The sequence below is a fragment of the Mus pahari genome, chromosome 16, assembly GCF_900095145.1.
Source record: "Mus pahari chromosome 16, PAHARI_EIJ_v1.1, whole genome shotgun sequence".
In the NCBI taxonomy this organism is placed as follows: domain Eukaryota; kingdom Metazoa; phylum Chordata; class Mammalia; order Rodentia; family Muridae; genus Mus; species Mus pahari.
The window spans coordinates 60,918,482-60,938,453 of record NC_034605.1 but is presented as its reverse complement, the minus strand read 5'-3'; the positions used below and the strand labels follow the sequence as shown (position 1 = coordinate 60,938,453).

At 41.8% G+C, this 19,972-nt stretch overlaps 1 protein-coding gene across 4 annotated transcripts in view; it reads left to right on the top strand.

Annotated features, from left to right (window-relative positions):
- Positions 1 to 19,972, top strand: part of Gkap1 (G kinase anchoring protein 1) — a 46,754-nt gene that overhangs the window by 19,690 nt on the left and 7,092 nt on the right. For 3 of the 4 annotated variants that reach the window (XM_029547620.1, XM_021215734.1, XM_029547619.1), the window contains 4 exons: positions 2,647 to 2,770; positions 8,113 to 8,135; positions 15,294 to 15,446; positions 18,184 to 18,285. In XM_029547620.1, the coding sequence (XP_029403480.1) occupies positions 2,647 to 2,770; positions 8,113 to 8,135; positions 15,294 to 15,446; positions 18,184 to 18,285 (402 nt within the window). The remainder of the gene's footprint in view (positions 1 to 2,646; positions 2,771 to 8,112; positions 8,136 to 15,293; positions 15,447 to 18,183; positions 18,286 to 19,972) is intronic. The other variant, XM_029547621.1, reaches the window with a different exon arrangement.

The following is a 19,972-nucleotide window of genomic DNA, read 5'->3' as shown; positions in this document are numbered from 1 at the left end:
AGGTGGTCTTCTGTATCCCGTCCAGTCAGGTGATCTACTGTATCCCGTCCAGTCAGGTGGTCTGCTGTATCCCGTCCACTGAGGTGGTCTTCTGTATCCCGTCCAGTCAGGTGGTCTACTGTATCCCATGTGCTTTGTTTTCCATGTCCTTCTTCACTGTATGCTAAGTAACTGAAGTGATTATTACCAATATCAAGACTGGTGCTTAAGAGCACCGGCTACTCTTCCAGAGGACCTGCGTCCAGTTCTTAGCATCAGTATGGCCACTTAGAACAACCTACAACTCTATATACACATGCAGCCAGAACACCCATATGCAGAAAAATAAGTAATTTCCTTTTAAAAGAAGGGGTGGGAGAAGAGTGTTTATAACCTAAATGGTTAGGTGTCCACTGAGATAAAAATCAAACTACTATAAAAGTGAATACACTGCTTTACTGTGATTTAGCCATTTAAAAGAAATTGGAGGTTATGCTTGGCAAGGTGCTCCTTTATTTCTGAGTTAGTGCATATGATTTTAATTTTAATGATGAGCTATTGTAGGATGTATGTCTTTGTTCTGAACCTGCAACAGTTAGGTGTTTTAGGAGTAGAGCAAATGGTGTTGATAAAATGTCATGCTCCCAGACAGTTTCCTTGCTAAATTCATAGGCCTAGTACTCCAAACCATTGATTTTTGTCAGACAGTAATGACTCTAAGGGAATGGAAGTGCTGTTTTTTTATGTGAAGGCTAGTTTTATATAATTACGTTAATGTGTTCATAGAGTTTACAAGTCAGTATTTCAATCAAATAACTATAATAGTTTATATTAGTGTGTGTGCACACTCATATACAAGTATGTAGGAAGGCCAGAAATCAGCATCAGTCTCTCCGTCTTCTTTTGGAGACAGGGTCTCAGCTGGGGCTCACAGACCCAAGTAAACCGGCTGGCCAGCAAGCCCCCGGCTCCGGGGTCACAGGCACTCACCACTACTCCAGTGTTTATTTGTACATGACTGAGGTTTGAACTCTGGTCCTCATGCTGCAAAGACAAATACCATACCAACCGGTCCATCTCTCCTCTTCCCTCCCATGATTATTTTAGCCTGTGAATTTATGCAACAAATAATGCAAGTTTGGGCCACCCGCTGGCACACACCTGTAACCCGCACTGCTGAGGCAGAGGCAGGAGGACTGCTACAGCTTTAGGCCAGCAGCTTGGGCTACACAGTGTGTCCTAGGCCAGCTTGGGCTACTGATGAACTCCTGTCTCAGAAACAGAAAAGGAAAACAAATCAGGAGTATTGTTTTCTGTCTCTTTTGTTCCTCACTGGCCAGGTGCTGGCCTAGGGTGTGAGGACGAAGACTGTCTCAGCGCTTGGGCTCAGTGAAGGGGACGGGCAAACGGTGCCCGCCCTGTGAAAACTTACAGGGAACAGATTTGTCAAAAACAATTGTCTTAAAATCTTATGGACTTGTTAGCTGTTCACAAAGCAGACCAGAAGGAAGTGGGCACTCTCAGGGAAGGTGTGTCGACATGACACTACCTGATGTGCGAAATACTGCATAGGAAAAACTGAGTGACCTGGGAAAGCTTCCATGGACTAAAAGACAGTGTCAAGCACACGTGGTGGCTTGCCTTCTCTTAGAAGATACTGGATATTTTTAACTTTTAGATTGATTTCAGGTTCTTATTTTAGAAACCCATGCTATAAGTATAGAAAGTGAATTAAGGGACTAAATTAGAGATTATGTCAGTGTCCAAGCAAGAGAAGAGACCTAGTAACTAACAGAATGGTTCATTAGCATATAAGATGTGAAGGGAGAGTAGACAAGAAAAAAATGAGACTCGTAATTGGCGATTGTGTGGAGGGTGGCATAGCCGAGCACATAGAGGGGCCTGTGAGAAGGTGGGGAAGAAACACAACATGGCGGAGTGTGCTGAGCCCTGCAGCTGATGGCTGGGCAGAGAGATCAGGGGTGTGGAGTGCAGACTTTGACACTGAACAGCATAGAAGACCAGGGGGAGAGGGCTGGGAAAAGAAACAGCAGTGGAGACTTAAGAGTAGTAGAGATGTGTGAAGAAAGCCATACACGAGTGTTATGGAGTCAGGGGCTGCTCTTCAGTGGCCAGTGTTGGTTCCCAGCACTAACAGGCAGTTAACAACCACTTGTGACTCTAGTACCCAGAACCCAGTGTCATCTTATGACCTACTTGGGCCCAGACATACATTCAGGCAAAACACCTATACATGGAAAATAAAAACATCTTTTTAAAAACAAGAGTTTATTTTTTAAAAAATATAGTTTTAAGAGAAAACTGATCTAAATTTTAGTGGTAGAAAACAACAGAATCTCCATTTCAGGGGTATGAAATCAGAAATTAGAGATTATTGTCTTAAATTTGCTCGTGAAGAAAAGAATAAGAAGTTGTCTGTGGTGGGATTTATAAACCGGTTTATGCTTTTACTTTAATGCTTTCAGTTGAGAGGTTGAACAATAACTTAGCAGGAACTTCCATACAATTTGGCTGAAATTGCATGAAAAATAATTTCAAAAAGCCTCAGCTTTTTGTTTATTTGCCTGTACTCTTTCAGAAACATATTGAAGAGTTGATGTTACGCTTTATAAACCAAACTTAATCGCTGTTGATAATTCTTTTTAGGATTATGAAAATGCTGAAAATGCTTCAACTCAGACAAAAGTTATAAATAAAAAAGATAAAAGAAAGAACCACCATGGAAAGGACAAACCTCTCACGGTGCCCCTCAAAGACTTCCAGGGTGAAGGTAATGTATGTGCGCCCCGCCACGCCAGAGCACTTCGCCTGTTGGCTTTGACTTTTTCCTTGTAACTCAGTCTGACTTCAAACTCGGTGTGTAGCGGAGGAGGGCCCTCCTGCCTCTGCCTTGAGCTCACAGGTATCTCGTGTCTAGTTTATGTGCTGCTGGGTCAGACTCAGAAGCTTGCTGGTGCTGGCCCAGAGTCGTCCACCTGAGGTAGCCCCCACCCCTTTTGAGTCTTTTTATAGCTGTATATGTTTCGAGTACTCTTCTAATTTTGTTTTTGTTTGTGTACCATTTAGAGTATAGAGATGTAACCCTGTACTTTAGTTCATTTGGTACAGCTGCGGTAGGCTAACTAATGGGAGGGAGTTTCCAACAAACAGAAGCACGCTGGCTCATAGTTCTGGAGGCAAGGAAGTTCAGTGTCAAGGTGCCAGAATCTGTCAGAGGGATGCTTGCTGCTCAAAGGAGGGAGTGCAACAAAAGGTCCTGTGTGACTTCCTGGGGAGGTGAGGACAGATGTTTATTCACTCAGGAGAAGGCACCAAGAGCAGACCAGAAAAGCAGTTACCCCCACGGCTGGATGGCTGAGGCCCCTGAGTTTCCAGGATTTTCCTACAGAAACATGGGTGAGAGGTCACCTGCAAGACAGCTGAATTACCTCAGCTTGGGTAACAGCTCAGCTCAAACACATCACCCTGGACCTCTACACAGCTCAGGCAGCTCTGTGTAAGGGATCTCTGCTGCTCATGTAACCTCAGGTATAGGCCGCGAGAGGCTTGCAGAACTGTAGGTGTCTCCTCTTCCCTCTAGGGAGTTTTATCTCCAAGTTACTGATCATTTCATTCTCCTTGTAACTTTTCTGTCTAGCCCTTGAATTCATTTAATAATCTTTTTGTATAGGTCTTAAATTCATTTGTTTGGATTTTTGGTGGTGGTTGACTTTTAAAGTGCGGCTTTGAGGTATTTTTGGCAGTTCAGGAACCTGGGCATCCTTGTTCTCTGGTACTGAGACGCTGTCAGCATGTGGCGGTTTCCAAGAGGAATCTTCTGTCATGGTATTGAGTGTCTTTGTTGTGTTTGTGCCCCTTCTGGAGTGTATATGACCCTGTCCTTGTTTTACATGTGCTTCATGTGAGTCTTCTCTTGGCTTTATGATGGGAGGAAGGGGAATGGTGTGGCTCTCCTCCCTTGTGCTCTTCTGTGCATGCACGGTGCAGAGCTGCACCCCTTTGCTGGTGGACTAAGGCAGGCTGAGTTCCAGTGCCTGTAGTCTCTGGCTCTTGACCAGATCTCTTGCTACTCTGGGTAGTAGCAAGGGAAGGGGAATTGTATACTCTGGCCAATCCTCTGTCTCAGATCCCTGTCCCCAGGCTAGCACTTGTGTGAGGTCTCCTGTGCTGTCATTCTTCCTTGGTAGTTGGATTCAGCTTCCTTTGGGTTCTTGCAGTGTACGCATTCCTTTTGAGGCTCTTACTGGAGCAGGTGTCCTTCCCAGTGCCTTCCGACAGGAGCTATCTCCACATGGGATGCTGGGGGTCCCAGCAGGCTTTCTTTTGGAAAAAAGAAATCATACTTGCCTCATTCTTGTTTTCTATAGCTCCTTTATTTCTCTCGGCACTTTTTTATCATAACTGTTTGCACCCAGACTCCTGCTCTCATAGACACTCACTCAGTATCTTCCTGACTTGTATGGTGAACGTTTCTTAGAACACAAAGTACACGGTTTCCAAGCCTTGGACTGTTCATGGCGGGTTGCCTGTCCCCCAGGAACAGAGGCTGGGATCAAGGGTCTCCTGCTTAGTATTTTTTCCAATGATAGTTATATTTGAACATAAATTTTACAGGAACAAAATTTAAAACATCTGCTTAGAAATATCTATTTGAGGGCTTAAACTTTAAATCAGTCAGTAGGACTCTGTAAAGCTCAGTAAGAATTTACCTTGTAGTTTTGGATTTGTCCATTTTCTAAAATTAACTAAAAGTAAAACTTGACATTTTTACTTTTGAGAAAATGAAGTATAATAGTTGGAGCTGTGGTGGTACATCCCTGTAATCCCGGAACATGGGGGACTGAGGCAGCCGCATCATTAGCCAGGCCAGTCTGGGCTGCATTGCAAGACAAAACAAGTGAAAACACACTGTCCTAATACTTGCTTGAGCTTGTAGTGGACCTAAAATAAGTCCTAAGGGTTTAGCAGTTACTGGTTACCTGTCAAGTTATAGTTTAGAAATGAAAATTTATCATTCTAAAAACATAAATTTTAGAATGGGATTGTTGTAGTCATTGACAAATGGCAAAGAGAGGGATCATACTGGCCAATAATCTCTTAAAGACAGAGACCTCTCAAATCTACTTGTAATAGGGGAATTGTACAGCAGCCATGTGTCATAATTAACAACCTACAAATACAATTTCTCAGAAGCATTAGGCACGTTTCAGGCACATTCAGTAGCTACATGTGACTAGGATCTTTCATATTATCCTGTCTGCTGAAACCATGGGAATTACTAACCAGTGCTCTGTTTGTACTAGTTAGAACCACTGCTAACAGAGTAAGCCGCTGTCTGTGCATTGGCAAAGTAGGAAGCCATCTGGCTTGTAGGCACTATGCCTTAATAGTAGACGTTGGGCATTATTCTCTAAAGATAAATGCTGTCGGAACTGGAGAGATGGCTCAGAGGTTAAGAGCACTGACTGCTCTTCCAGAGGTCCTGAGTTCAGTTCCCAGCAACAACATGATAGCTCATCATAACTATAATGAGATCTGGTGCCCTCTTCTGGCCTGCAGGGATACATGTAGGCAGAATGCTGTATACATAATAAATAAGCATTAAAAAAACAAAAAACAAAAAAAAACTGCTGGCCGGGCATGGTGGTGCACTCGGGAGGCAGAGGCAGGCAGATTTCTGAGTTTGAGGACAGCCTGGTCTACAAAATGAGTTCCAAGACAGCCAGGGATATACAAAGAAACCCTGTCTCAAAAAACAAACAAACAAACAAACAAACAAACAAACAAAACAACTGCTTAAAAGGATAAATGCAATAAAATAAAATAAAATTCAAAAAAAGGATAAATGCTATCCTAGCAATAATTTCAAAAACTAAGTATGAAAAATCTAAATACAGTTTTCAGAAACTAGCTGTGAAACTAAGAGTAAACTTAGAGGTTTTGCTTTCATTTGAGGATCAAGAAAGTTCTTCCTGGGTTTGGAGAGATGGCTCAGAAGTTAAATGCTTGCTTCTTTTATAGAGGAGCTGTGTCCCAGTCCCAGCATCCGTGCCAGACAGCTCACAACTACCTCTAACTCCACTTCCAGGAGCTCTGGGCTCTGTTTGCACCTGTACACACACACACACACACACACATACACACACACACACACACACACACATACACACACACACACACACACACACATGCACACACACACACTAAATCCTTTAAAAAAAAAAAAAGGAGGAAAGCTTTCCTATAGGCTAAATAACTTACTTTGGTTTAGGGATAAAACACAGGTGTCAAAGTAAGACATCTAAGTTTACCAAGACTAACTTTTTTTACATAATACATTTGGGGTCTATGGAGATGGCTCGGCAGATAAGAGGAGTTAAGGCTTCTGTTCCAGGAGACCGTTTTCAATTTCCAGCACCACAACTGTCAAAACTACAGTTCCAGGGAGCAATGCCCCCCCCTGACCTCCATACTCTGACCTCTGTAAGCACTACTTGGCAAACATGCTGGCCAAAACTACACACATAAAGTAAGTGGGTAAGTTTTTAACATTCTGTACATTTTTAAATTTTATTATTTTTATTGTATGAATGTTTTGTCTGAGTATGTGTCAGTCACCACATGTGTGCCTGGTCCCTGTGGTGGTCAGAACAGGGCATTGGATACCTCCTAGAACAGGAGATAAAGGCAGCTGTAAGCCACTGTGGGTGCTGGGAATCAAACCCAGGTCCTCTGCAAGCACAACCAGTGCTCTTAGTCACTAAGCCATCTCTTCAGCCTTAACTTTTTTAAAAAGAAAGAAACTTCTTTAACATTTAGGCAGTGGTATGAAAAGAATATGTATTAGGGCTAGAGTACAGCTCTCTTTGTGGTGGGCTTGTCTACCTGCCATGCACGATGCTCTGGGTCTGAGTCCTCGCACCACATGCACCTGGCTTCATATTGTGCCTGTGAGCCAGCACTGAAGAGATGGAGGCATGGGCATCAGAAGCTCAGCTTCATTCTCAAAAGTCAGCCGGGACACATGAGACAAAACACACATCAAAAATACTTTTTAAAACCCCTAATTTGTTTCCATGTGATTTCTTAAGTCGTGAGCAGACTTCTTAGCAACATTGAGAGTATAGGGAGAAGCTACATAGCTTTTTATAATTTGGGTTGGTCACAGCTGTGGTTTTTCCCTGGGATTATGGCATCCTATTGCTAAGTAGAACATACCAGAAAAATTAGTTTGATGTCAATTAATGATTTTGACGTTGACTATGTTTTGTACTGTACTGATGGACAAATGATGTAGAAAATGAGGCAGTCTTTCTAATTGTTGGTCATAAGAAAGGTATTCTGTCAGGTTCTTCTTTGAGAAGTGATAATTGTTTGTAGGCAAGAACATTGTTAAGTAGATATCCTGATCACCTAACTTAATACAAGTACCTATTATCCTGTTCACCCTTAAATTACAGGCTGTGGCCTTGCTTAGTGCTTTAGGCTGAGCCATTCCCTCCCTCCCTCTTGCTCTGCTGTTCCTGCCTGGAAGAGCTTTGTAGAGTTTCTGTGTCTATGGTTTGCTTCATCTGTAACTGTTAGTGTTCTGTTGTTGAATTCTATAAACACACATCTGTAAATATGTTAGGGATTTTATTACAGTACAATCAGATCACTTTGTACATCTTAAAAATAATATAGCTAATAGCTTTTAAGGCCATAAATTACTATCATATTTTTCATTTCATTCAACAAAGACAGTAATCTGAACATTTTCAGTTAATACCCATCTGATTTTAGACATAGATTTATCTCCTCCATTTTCTGTCCTCTGAAAAATACATATAACCAGGTAACTGAGCTATATATGAAACTCACATGCTTAAAATGTAATACTATCCCTTGGTGCAGTAGCATCTACTAGGATATAAATGTAGTCCCGAAACTGAACACAACTAGCAAGTCTGTGCTAGGTTTTAACATCCTAAGCCTAACAGTAAGTCAGTTATGAATCTTAGAAAACTCTGTGCGTAACGCTTTATAATTCAGCAACTTTTTTTTACTTGTTGAAATATTTGTATTTGTTAATTCTTTCCTGTAAAACTTTACTTTTCTTTTTTTCATTTACAGATCATAGTAGTAAAAAGGCAGAGGTAAGTTTTACTATGATTGTCCTGTAGTCTAGAAAACACTGAAGAATAGTACTTTAATGAATAGCTGTAAGTCTTTTTATAGAGACATGGCCACTTAAAGGTTTGTCTTCACTAAACTCATTATATTTCTGCTATTATAAGGATATAAATACAGTAGAAAAAAGTGATTATTTGCATAAACTACTGTTTCATTTGGCATTACTATACTAATCTGTATGAATATACAATCTTAAAATTCAAAAAAGTGACTTAATCTCCAAATCTGTATTTCAATTTTTGTATTTATATGTGTGTTTATTCTTTTGTATTGAGGAAAGCATGTGTGTTCACAAGTGTATGTGCAAAGCTGTTGATGTGTGTTTGTAGATGGATGTGTATGGAGGCCAGGGAGCAAGTGGACATGTCGTTCCTAAGGTGTTTTTCACCTTTGTGGATCCACACAGAACAAGAAGAGAACTGACGCTTACATGTGTCATGGGACACATGCCACCCTACCTGTGACTTATCCTTCTAGATGCAGTGACACATAGTTAGAGATTTCACACCTGGGAGTCTGTAGTTTAAGGCTAGCCTGAGCTACATAGCAAGTCCCTGTAACAAAGAACTAAAATAAAAAATCCAGAATAAAAAAACAAAAACAAACCCCCAAAAGGCTGACAAGATGGCTCTGTACATAAAGGCGCCAAGCCTGACAACCTGAGTTAGGTCCTTGAGACCTAGCTGGTGGCAGGAGAGAGCTGGCTAATATCACCTGTTACAAATACTTAAATTTGGGGCTGGTGAGATGGCTCAGTGGATTAGAGCACCTGACTGCTCTCCCGAAGGTCCAGAGTTCAAATCCCAGCAACCACATGGTGGCTCATAACCATCCTTAACAAGATCTGACTCCCTCTTCTGGAATGTCTGAAGACAGCTACGGTATACTTACATATAATAAATAAATCTTTAAAAAAAAATACTTGAATTTGGAGTAAGGTGAAAGCATGTATAGATGGACTGTTGTGAAAATTGTGTATTGTGATGTATTAAAAGATGTTCACATTGTAAGCTGGATGTCTGTCTCATAAGAGGTTATACGGCACCCTTAGAAATGGCGCAGCAGTGAGAAAGTATGGGGCTGGAGAGGTGGCTCAGCGGGGCAGAGTGCTGCGGTGTAGGCCTGAAGGCCAAACTCAGCTCGGAAAGAGCGTCCTGCATATGCCTGCAGTACCAGCTCTGACACAGTCAGAAACTGGAGAACTGCTGGAGAGTTGGCTTTCAGCCCAGCTGAGCTGGTATAAGCACCGGGTTCAGAGAGAGGTGAAGGAATAGGTGGAACGTGGTATTTCTAAAAAAGGCTATCTGATGTCCAGTTCTGGCCTCTGCACACATGTGCAGCAGCACTCAACTATACACAGACACATACAAGATCAGGTGGCATACATGTTGATATTTGTGTGTGTGATGGCCAGGCCTACCTTTACATCTCACCCAAGAAAAGACTTGGGACCAATCCAGATGCTTATCATCTTTAGTAAAGGTTTGTGAAGAAGTGAAGATACTCAAGGATAGCAACACTTACAAAGATGCTCAGAACCAGTGCTTAACCTAAACGTAAGTCAGCCCTCAAGACGGTCCCTGTGCACACACATAAGGCTCAGGGTTCAGCCCTGTAAGGGAAAGGATGCTGAGAAGAAATGATTGGGCAGCTGGATATGTTGCTGATAGTAGAGCATTTGCCCTCTGTGAGTAGGCCTGAGGCTGATTCCCAGAAAAAATCTAGGGAATAGAGGTTCTGTCTGACAGCTCACCTGGTCTCTCCAACAAGAACATGTGAGGAGAAAAAGTGGACTGTGGAAAGGGGTGTTTTCTTTTTTTCTGTTTTTTGTTTTTTGTTTTTTGTTTTTTGTTTTTTTCGAGACAGGGTTTCTCTGTGTAGCCCTGGCTGTCCTGGAACTCACTCTGTAGACCAGGCTGGCCTCAAACTCAGAAATNCGCCTGCCTNTGCCTCCCAAGTGCTGGGATTAAAGGCGTGTGCCACCACACCCAGCTTTTTTTTTTTTTTAGGATTTATTATTTTATCTAGGTACACTGAAGCTGTTTTCAGACACACCAGAAAAGGGCGTCAGATCTCATTTTGGATGGTTGTGAGCCACCATGTGGTTGCTGGGATTTGAACTCATGACCTTTGGAAGAGCAGTCAGTGCTATTAACCGCTGAGCCATCTCTCCAGCCTGGGGTGTTTTCTAGACTAGAAGAGACTCCAGAATTCACCCTATTGCAAAATCCCTAAGCCAAGCAAGTGCCTGGGTGACATAAGACACACAGAATGAAGTTATGCTTTATTGCTGCTTGCATAATAAAACTGGAGGTGATAAACAGTAAACTCGGGGTCCTGAGTACTTTGTGGAGGCAAGATGAGTGTGGGAGAGTGCAGCATGCACAGGTAGGCCACACTCGAGTCTTCAGGAGGAATGAGCTTGTGGGCAGCTTCTTTGCAAGCAGCTTTACTAGCTAGGAATGTGACTCAGTAGGAAAACACCTGCTGCCAAGCCTGGTGACCCAAGTTGAATTCCCTGGGACCCACGTGACAGAAGAAGAGTGCTAGCCCTGCAGAGAGCAAATTCCTTCTCTGGCCCCCGTCCCCTTCAGTAAACAAAATACAATTTAAAATGGCCGTTTTATTGAGTTATATAGTTTGTAATAAATTTACCATTGCATGTATATAACTAAGGCATGAAGACAGACAATTGAATCAAATCTAATGTCTTAGATATATTAAACAATTGCTCTGCCACTGAGCTAGACTCCTAACCCCATTTATATACTGAAGGAGTTGTATGGCCGTGATCATAGTCTAGATGTAGAATTGTCTATAATCCCAGAATTCCCCTGTATTCCCGTCTTGAGTCCCTGGCAGTGACTATTTGGTCTTGATCTCTACAGATTTGCACTTTGTGATAACTTCTGAATACCCCAGTGTGGTCTTTTATGATTGATTGTTCTCACTTGGCATCGTGCTGTTAGGTTGATCCAAGTTGTATTATGTGTGTATCAGTAGCTCATTCAGTTAGATGTAGTTGCACACTGTATCCCAACACAGAAGAGGCAAGACCAGCGTGGTCTACATAGTTCCAGACCAGCCTGCACTACAGAGTGAGACCCTGTCTCAAACAAGCAAATAATTGTTTATTTAGCTTTATTGCTGAATTTATTCCATTGTGATAATGCTTTTTATTCAGGTAGTTTGGTGTTTGTGTGGTCCTGTGTTTTTATTTTCTCTTAGGTGGCTATCCTGGACTAAAGTTTGTAGATTATACAGTGATCTTTACTTTCTTTTTTCAGAGGTAGGGTTGAAATTGTTTACCTGTTTGTTATGTCCTAGAGATCAAACCCAGGGCCTTAAGCATTTACTACTGAATTATATCTGAAGACCTTTTAACTCTTTCAAACATGATCTCACTAAGTTATCTAGGCTGGCTTTGAACTCTGTACCTAGGCAAGCCTTGAACTGGTGATTCTCCTGCCTCAGCCTTCCAACTAGCTGGGATTATAGGCCTACAACAGGAGACCTGGTTGAAATGTCTAACTGTTTAAGAGCCTGTCAGATTGTTTTAGAGAGTGGATGTGGTATTTACTAGTCTTGCCAGTGGTGTGTAAGAAGTTGTAGTTTCTACACACCCTTGCCAACCCCTAGTGGAGATGTAGTGGATCTCACTGAATTTCAGACAGATTTTCTGATAACTGATGAGTATGTTTTCATGGGCTTGTCAATAGTCTTTGAACAGGCTTCTCAAATCTTTTTCCGAATTGAAGTGTAGTTTATGTGTATGTCATTCAGAAATGCTGGTGGGGGGGGGCTAAGATTTTGGGGGACAGGAACACTGAAGAGAGGAGTAGCAGTCAAAAGATGGTTGGAGTGGTGGGCATGCATGCCCTTGCTTCCAGCATAGAGGTGTAGGTCTCTGTGAGCCCAAGGCCAGCCGAAGTGAAGAGTGAAGAGTGACATCTGTCTCAAAACCTCAGCCACGCAAACAAGGCCACTGAGTAGTGTAAACCCAGACACTGTTAGTGTCAGCAGCACACTGCTCCTGTCATGGACGCTGAGCACTGGTTTATGCTTGAAAGTTGACAGAATATGGTAGTCTTACGAAACAATACTTGGAATTAGGTTTGTGCCACTTGGCAGTGGCTCCTGGTCATCACAGGCCTTGATTATCAGTGGGACGCGTGCTCTGTGCTGGTGTTTATGAGGCTCAAGTAAAATTGTCTACGTGCTCTATAGACCATGAAGTTTTCACAGGTAACCAACTCTTGTATTGATGCATAAATACATTTTTATTCAGACACTTCCCTTTCTTTGGTGATGTGCAGGTGAACACTAAGCAGCCATGGATTGAATTGTGTGTGACTGTGTACAGAGACAGTGGACATGATAAAACTCAGTACTGTAGCCAGAAGACCAATGGGGACAGGAAAAGCATTTCCTTTAGTCTCTGCTTGATAACAAGAAGAGGGGAAATCCTACTTCATTAGAGAATGTGTAAAATCACACCTCTTTAATACTGCCTTTATTTATATACACAGTTTATGTCAAAATGGCTTATAAATGCAGCATAAAACAATGCAAATATAAAGTTGTAGTAGTGGAGTCCATTTGAAACTGAGAATTGACAGTATTGAAAGTAGACATAGAGTCCAGAAATAAAATTTGATATTTGTATTGGCTTGATTTATGACTTTGAGAGACAAGACAATTCAGTATGGGAAAATGGTCTTCTCCTTGAATAAATGTTGGATATCTCTATGCAGAGGAATGCATTCAGATGCCTTCTGCATATACAGAATAACTAAGCGTGGGTCACAGGAGTGTGTGTGAACCATAAACCAAGCCAGCACCCAGTCACAGATAGAGAGAGGTCATGCATAGGTTTGAGCCCCAACACCACAAAGGCAGCTCTAAGTCGCAGGTTTGCTAGCTGTAGGAGCTAAAGCTCTGCATCTTAGGAGAGAGAAGTGGTGAAATGCTCACCCAGCACACGTGCCATCCCAAATCAATCCCTGATTTAAAGAAAGATAAAGCTTTTGTGTTGTCTAGAGGACATCATGAAAACTTTGCTAGGACAACTCTTATAATGAGAGAAAATATTTATAATATTTAATGAGATGTTTATTTAAAATACATAATTTTTTTATGTGTACATGTTCGTGTGTGTGTGTTTGTGGGGGCCAAAGGTCAGTGTCCAGTGTCTTCCTTAATTGCTCCTCATCTTCTTACTATATTTGGGGGGGGAGTGATGGTAAACCACTTTATTCACAGACTTGAAAGTGGAAGGCATGGAAGAGATCCACAGAACCTGATGTCTTTGCAGCACATATTTGTGTGGCCTCTCTGCCCTAACTGGGACAATAGCCAGTTGCCACTGTGCTCATCAGCTTTTTACAATACATAAATTGTTTCCCTTTACATCTATATTTCTTTTCTTTTTGAAAAAAGATTTATTTATTTATTTATTTATTTATTTATTTATTATATGTGAGTACACTGTTGCTGTCTTGAGACACCCAGAAGAGAGCATCAGATCTCATTACTGATAGCTGTGAGCCACCATGTGGTTGCTGGGATTTGAACTCAGGACCCTCGGAAGAGCAGTCAGTGCTCTTAACCACTGAGCCATCTCTCCACCCTACATCTATATTTCTTTAAAATATACATAGATGCCTGGGGGACAGGTAGTACATAAAGCCAGGAGATTCTGTCAGATGCCCTGGAGCTAGAGTTACAGGCTGTTATGAGCCACCCACATGGATGCTGGGAACTGAACTCGGGGCCTCTGCAAGAGCAGCATGCACCTTAACCATGGGGCCATCTCTCTAGCTAAAAGTAAGTAGGCGAGTAACTCAGTTAAAAACCGAGCAAAGGTTCTAAGTAAACATTTCTCAAAAAAGATTCTACAGTATCCAGGAAATCATAAATCATAAAACTAACGGCCTACTCCATCAGCCATAGGGAAACTCGGTTCAAAGCCCTGATGAAGTAAGTGCTCACGTCCATGAGGGCGTCTGCAATAGAGACATGGCAACATAGTGCTGAGAATATAGACGTTAGAGCTGTCCCATGCTGCTGACAGGGTTGTAAAATAATGAGCTGCTTGGAACACTAGGTGGAACATCTCAGAAGGTTAAATGTAGACTTTGAGACCACCCAGTAACCTTGCTTCTAGGTATATGCCCCACAGAACTGGAAACATACCCATAATCATCTTGTATGTAAGTGTTCATAGCAGCACTATTCACAGCAGACCAAAGAGAGCTGTCCATCTAACGGTGACAAGAGAATGACAATGTAAAATGGGGTACTGTGGGGGAGAAAATGAAGTACTAATCCATGCTGTCACCTGGTCGAGGCTTGCAAACATATTGGCAGATATAGAAGTTTGGAGTAGAAAACACAATATTCTGTTTATATGAAAAGTGCAGGGCTGGAGAGATGGCTCAGTGGGTAAGAACACTGCTCTTCCAGAGGTCCTGAGTTCAGTTCCCAGCAACCACATGGTAGCTCACAGCCATCTGTAATAGACATCTGATGCCCTCTTCTGGAGTGTATGAAGACAGCCACAGTATACCCACATACATGAAATAAATAAAAAATCTTTAAAAAGAAAAGTGCAGAGTAGATACGTTTATAAAGACAAAATTAGTGCTGCCTAGGGCCGGGAAGAACGTTTGAGAAAGAGTGACTGCTGATGAGTGCAGGCGAGGAGAGTGTAAAGCTGTTGGTGGTGGCAGTTGTACATCTCTGATACAGCAAACTGGAACTTTTCAGTGATAACAGAGTGAACTGTGTGGTGCGCGTATAACAAAATTGAAAGGCCGACAGTGCCTGGGCATGTTGTTCCAGCGCCTTAGTTTCAGTGTGTGAGAAGCTTGGCACGAAAATCACAAGTTCCAGACCACCCTGCCTCTAAAAGATGTCTGTCATAGGAAAGGCCAAAATAGGAAGAGGTAAGAGAGAAACACTTGTCAAACAGGCCCCTCCTGCTTGTCTTCTGGAGGCAGGGGGCAGTGATGCAGTGTCTCCTAGCAACCTTTTTCTTTATCCTCCTAGTGACTCATGAGGTTTAGTGAATGTGTATATGTTTGTGTTGAATGATAGTAATTCAGGATTTATTTTGACAGGAATCGAATTCTGCTCAGACTTTATCACACGATGGGGGATTCTTCAATAGACTGGAAGATGATGTTCATAAGATTCTGGTTAGAGAAAAAAGGAGAGAACAACTCACAGAGCACAGCGGAACAGACAGCTCTCCCGCTCCAGAGCACAACCAGGCATGGAAATAGCATTCTCTTAAAGTCACAGTAAACTGCAGAGTTCAACACTATAATTGTCTAAAGTAACAGTTTTAGGATATTATGTTAGTCTTTATTCTGTAAAGAATAATGTGAATATGCAGTTAATTCACCAACAACTATGGAGCACACGTGTACTGTATGTATAGTTAAGAACTGGTCCTGGAGAGAAGGAAGCTCCTGTCTCGGGCACAGAGCAGGAAGTACTCAGGTACCCATCTCTCGGTAGAACTGAGTTGAGTCTGTAAGTGTAACTAGATGATTCATATAAGGCCGGACGGCAGTGAGGTGTAATAGAAAGAGAATGGATGTTGAAATCAAATAAATATAATAAAAATATTAGTGTTGTAACTCATCTGTGGTTTTACACTAGAAATATAATTGTTTCCTTTTTTACATGATTTTTAGGAGAGTTAGAAATTATAATTTAAAATGCTTAACAGTGTATTGTACACGGTATACATTTAATCATTGTTTTATAGATAGAGTTATAAGTACAAAAATCAGCACATTAGTGGGATGGAACAGCAAGATGGATTTCTGCAGAGAAACCAAGGCTTGAGCTGGAGGTTAGCAGGACAGGAGCTGAGCACGAGGAGGAGGAATGAGGGTGTCTTCAGGGACTACAGACACAGTAAAATAAGAAGCAACTGAATTCACAGGATGCTGTGTGTGGACAGTGAGGTAGAGTGGGGAGGCTTGTACAATACTTAAAGCCTAGTTTATGTTTTAGTCTGTAGACAGGAAAGAACTTTTGGAAAATTTTGAACATAGTAAACTTGTATTTAGTGATAATTTTATTGCTGAGTCTAGGAAAAGTTAAAAGATTTTGAGAATGCATAGGGCTAGATAATGATCGATTGTAAGCAGACAGGACAGCATAGTGTCCTAGGCAGAGTGCAGATTGCTATAACCATCTGAAAACAGTGCAGAGCCAGACCGGTGGCACACACCTTTAATCCCAGCACTTGGGAAGCAGAGGCACATGAATCTCTGTGAGTTCAAGGCCAGCCTGGTCTAAATGAGAGTGTTCCAGGATAGCTAGGGCTGGCTACACAGAGGAAACGCTGTCTTGAAAAACCAGAGAGGTAGATATGGCTTACACTGTAGTGATTCTACACATGGTTGTTGTGCTGGGGTTTTGTTGATTTGTATGTGTGTGGGGGGGCATTGTTTGTTTGCTTGGGTTTTTCAAGACACTTTTCTTCTGTATAGCTTTGGTTGTTCTGCCTGCTTCTGCTTTCTGAGTTCTGGGATTAAAGGTGTGTGCCAGCCACCCACCCCAGCTCTACACATGGATTTATGTACAAACTTCAGTTGTTCATATAGCAAAGTCAGTCAAAATAAATTAACTGTACCTATAGAAAACAACATGGAAAATTCAAAGAAGTCAATAAATAATAGTTCAATTAGATTACTATATGTATTGAAATAACCCAGATGTGTTGTCTCAGGACACAATCCTAGTGCTTAGAAGGCTGAGAAGTATCTTCTGACCTCCATGTGTGCTTGCATGCATAGGCACTGGGAGCACACAGGAGGGGTGGATGGATGGATGGATGGATGGATAGATAGATAGATAGATAGATAGATAGATAGATAGATAGATAGATAGATAGATAGATAATGTACTTACATATCAGACAAGATGGCAGACTAGAGAATGGCTCCGTGCAAGCCAGTGAACCTTTAAAGAAGATCAGAAGAAGAAGAAAAAGTAGACTCTCTTCCATAGAGGGAACAGCTTTGGAAACCCACAAAAGTAATGAAAGAAGCCTGGGAAGAGCTGAAGTGCAGGCGGGCAGGCGGGCAGGCGGGCAGGCGGCGGGTGGCAAGCACAGGGAACCAGCAGAGCTTCTGCACTAGCCGTCTGGAAGGAGAAAAGCAGAGGCCACTTCCAAAGGCAGTTTGCTTTTCCATTGCTAAGTGTACCAGGATCAGGCCTTCAAGAGAAGGCTGGTCACCCCAGACAGGAAGATGCTCAAACCAATAGATGAGAAAGTCATAACCCAAAACACAAGACCCTTCCAACCCCAGCTACGGAGCCCATAAACAGTGAGATGGGTGCAGGCCCAGACAGTGATTTCAAGCATTTTCAGAGAAATGAGGTGACCTCTGTCCTGCTTGGGTTTAACTTGTGGGCTCAAATAGTCCTCTGGTTTTAGCCTCGTAGGCACTGCCTCCTCTTCATGACACTGCCCAGCAGTTTGTCTGATGTTTAAACCTTGGCTTATATGAGCTTGTTGATGTGAAGTACTGCACTAACCATGTTTCATATGACAAAAATGTTTCTGTTCTTCCCCTGGCACCTAAAGACTACTCATTGAGCATCTGTGTGCATTCCCCTTTAGGAAAGTGGAACAAGTTTACATTTATCAAAACAGAGCCAGGCCTGATGGCACACACCTTTCATCCCAGCATTTGGGAGCCAGACACAGGAGGGTCTCTTAAATTCAAGGTCAGCCTAGTTTATAGAGTGAGCCTAGGACAGTGAGTTCTTGGACAGCCAAGGCTACACAGGAAAACCCTGTCTCAAAAACCAAAAAAACTCACTTGCTTTCTCTCTATGTAACTAGGATCATATAATTGAGTGAAAGTAGAGATGTAGTAATTTAAAATTAAGTCTTTATATTTCCTCTTAATCTTTTTGCAAAGGGCTGTTGTAGACAACGCTGGGTGGAGCAACCTTGGTCAAAAGCAGTGTTTTCTTTTCCAGGAAGCAGGTCTAAAAGATGGCAGAATTGAAAGACTAAAGTTAGAGCTTGAAAGGAAAGACGCAGAAATTCAGAAGCTCAAAGCTGTCATCACTCAGTGGGAGGTGTGTATCCACTTATTTTGTAAAATAAAAGAATTATGGCCGGGCAGTGGTGGCGCATGCCTTTAATCCCAGCACTTGGGAGGCAGAGGCAGGTGGATTTCAGAGTTCAAGTCCAGCCTGGTCTACAATCTGCACGAGGACAGCCAGGGCTACACAGAGAAACCCTGTCTTGAAAAAAACAAAAGAGAAGAAAAAAATTAAGAATTTATATTTTCTGGGTACTTAAATATTTATTATTCAGTTATTAGAAACAGTCTCCTATCAGGTTTCCTAACAGATTATTCACTTAGAGTCTGAATGATGGCATAAATTTTGTTATAAAATGTATATTGTAGAATATATAATGTATTACATGTATTTAGATATATAAACCATTTTAAGCATGTGGTTCAGTAGCAGTATTTATTTAGTTAATTTTTCTTTGTTTTGAGTCAGGATCTCACGAAGTAGACCAGGCTGACCTCAAATTCACAGAGATCAGCCTGCTTCTGCCTCCCAGTGCTAGGATTAAAGGTTCAGTGATGTTAAGTACTTTCCCTTAATTATGTGACCATTACTGCTGTTTCCATGCAGAAACTATAGTAATTAAACTGCTCACAATTCCCAGCCCTTTCCCCTAACAACAATTCACCTCTGTGAATTTCCTGTTCTTGATCTTTCATTTTAGTGAGTTACACAGTTTTTGTCCTTTTCTGTCTGGTTTCTTTGGGTTTTTTTCAGATTTATTTATTCTTTATTTATAAGAATACACTGCAGCTATCTTCAGACACATACTAGAAGAGTGCATTGGAGCCTGTTACAGATGGTTGTGAGCCACCATGTGGTTGCTGAGAATTGAACTCAGGACCTCTGGAAGAGCAGTCAGTGCTCTTAACTGCTGAGCCATCTCTCCAGCCTGGTTTATTTCTTTTAACATAACGTTTTCAAGGTTCCTCCCTGTTACAGGATTTATAGAATTTGATCCATTGTCCTACATTCTCTTACATGCAGAGACTATATTTTGTGTATGGGTATACTGGTATCTGCGGTCATGCTTTTAGGTCTTTGAGTATTTTGAATAGCTTAAGAGTAGAGTTGCTGATTATATAATTGTTTTGGCTTTTTCTGTGACTTCCAAGCTTTTCTAAAGCAACTGTTATTTTACCAGAAATGCATAAGGATTTCTAATTTCTCCATATCCTTGCTAATCCTTTATATATAATTGTATTCATTTAAAGATTGATTTAAAGTTCTTATTTGTGCATATGTGTGCTTGTATGTATGCCATGTGTTCAGTTGCCATGGAATTCAGAAGGGGTTGCCAGATTCCCTGGAGATGAAGTTACAAGTTTTTGCGAACCACCTGATGGGGGTGCTGGGTCCAAAACAGGGTCCTCTGAGAGAGCAGCAAGTGTTCTTGATGTGAGCGCTCTCCAGCCCTTGCAGTTGTCTTTAACCACAAACTCATGAAGCATTCTCTTGCTACTCCTGAGCATCGTTTGTCTCCTACCTAATGTTAGCACACTGATTCCTCACTCTGCTGTGTCAGGGTTCTGGGGCTGGTGTGTGTGTGTGTGTGTGTGTGTGTGTGTGTGTGTGTGTGTGTGTGTATATATGCATGCACGGCAGCTCTACTTCATCTGTTTCTTAAGTACTACTCAAGAAATAATTATCAGCAATTCAATTGAATATAGTACTGTTTAGTAAA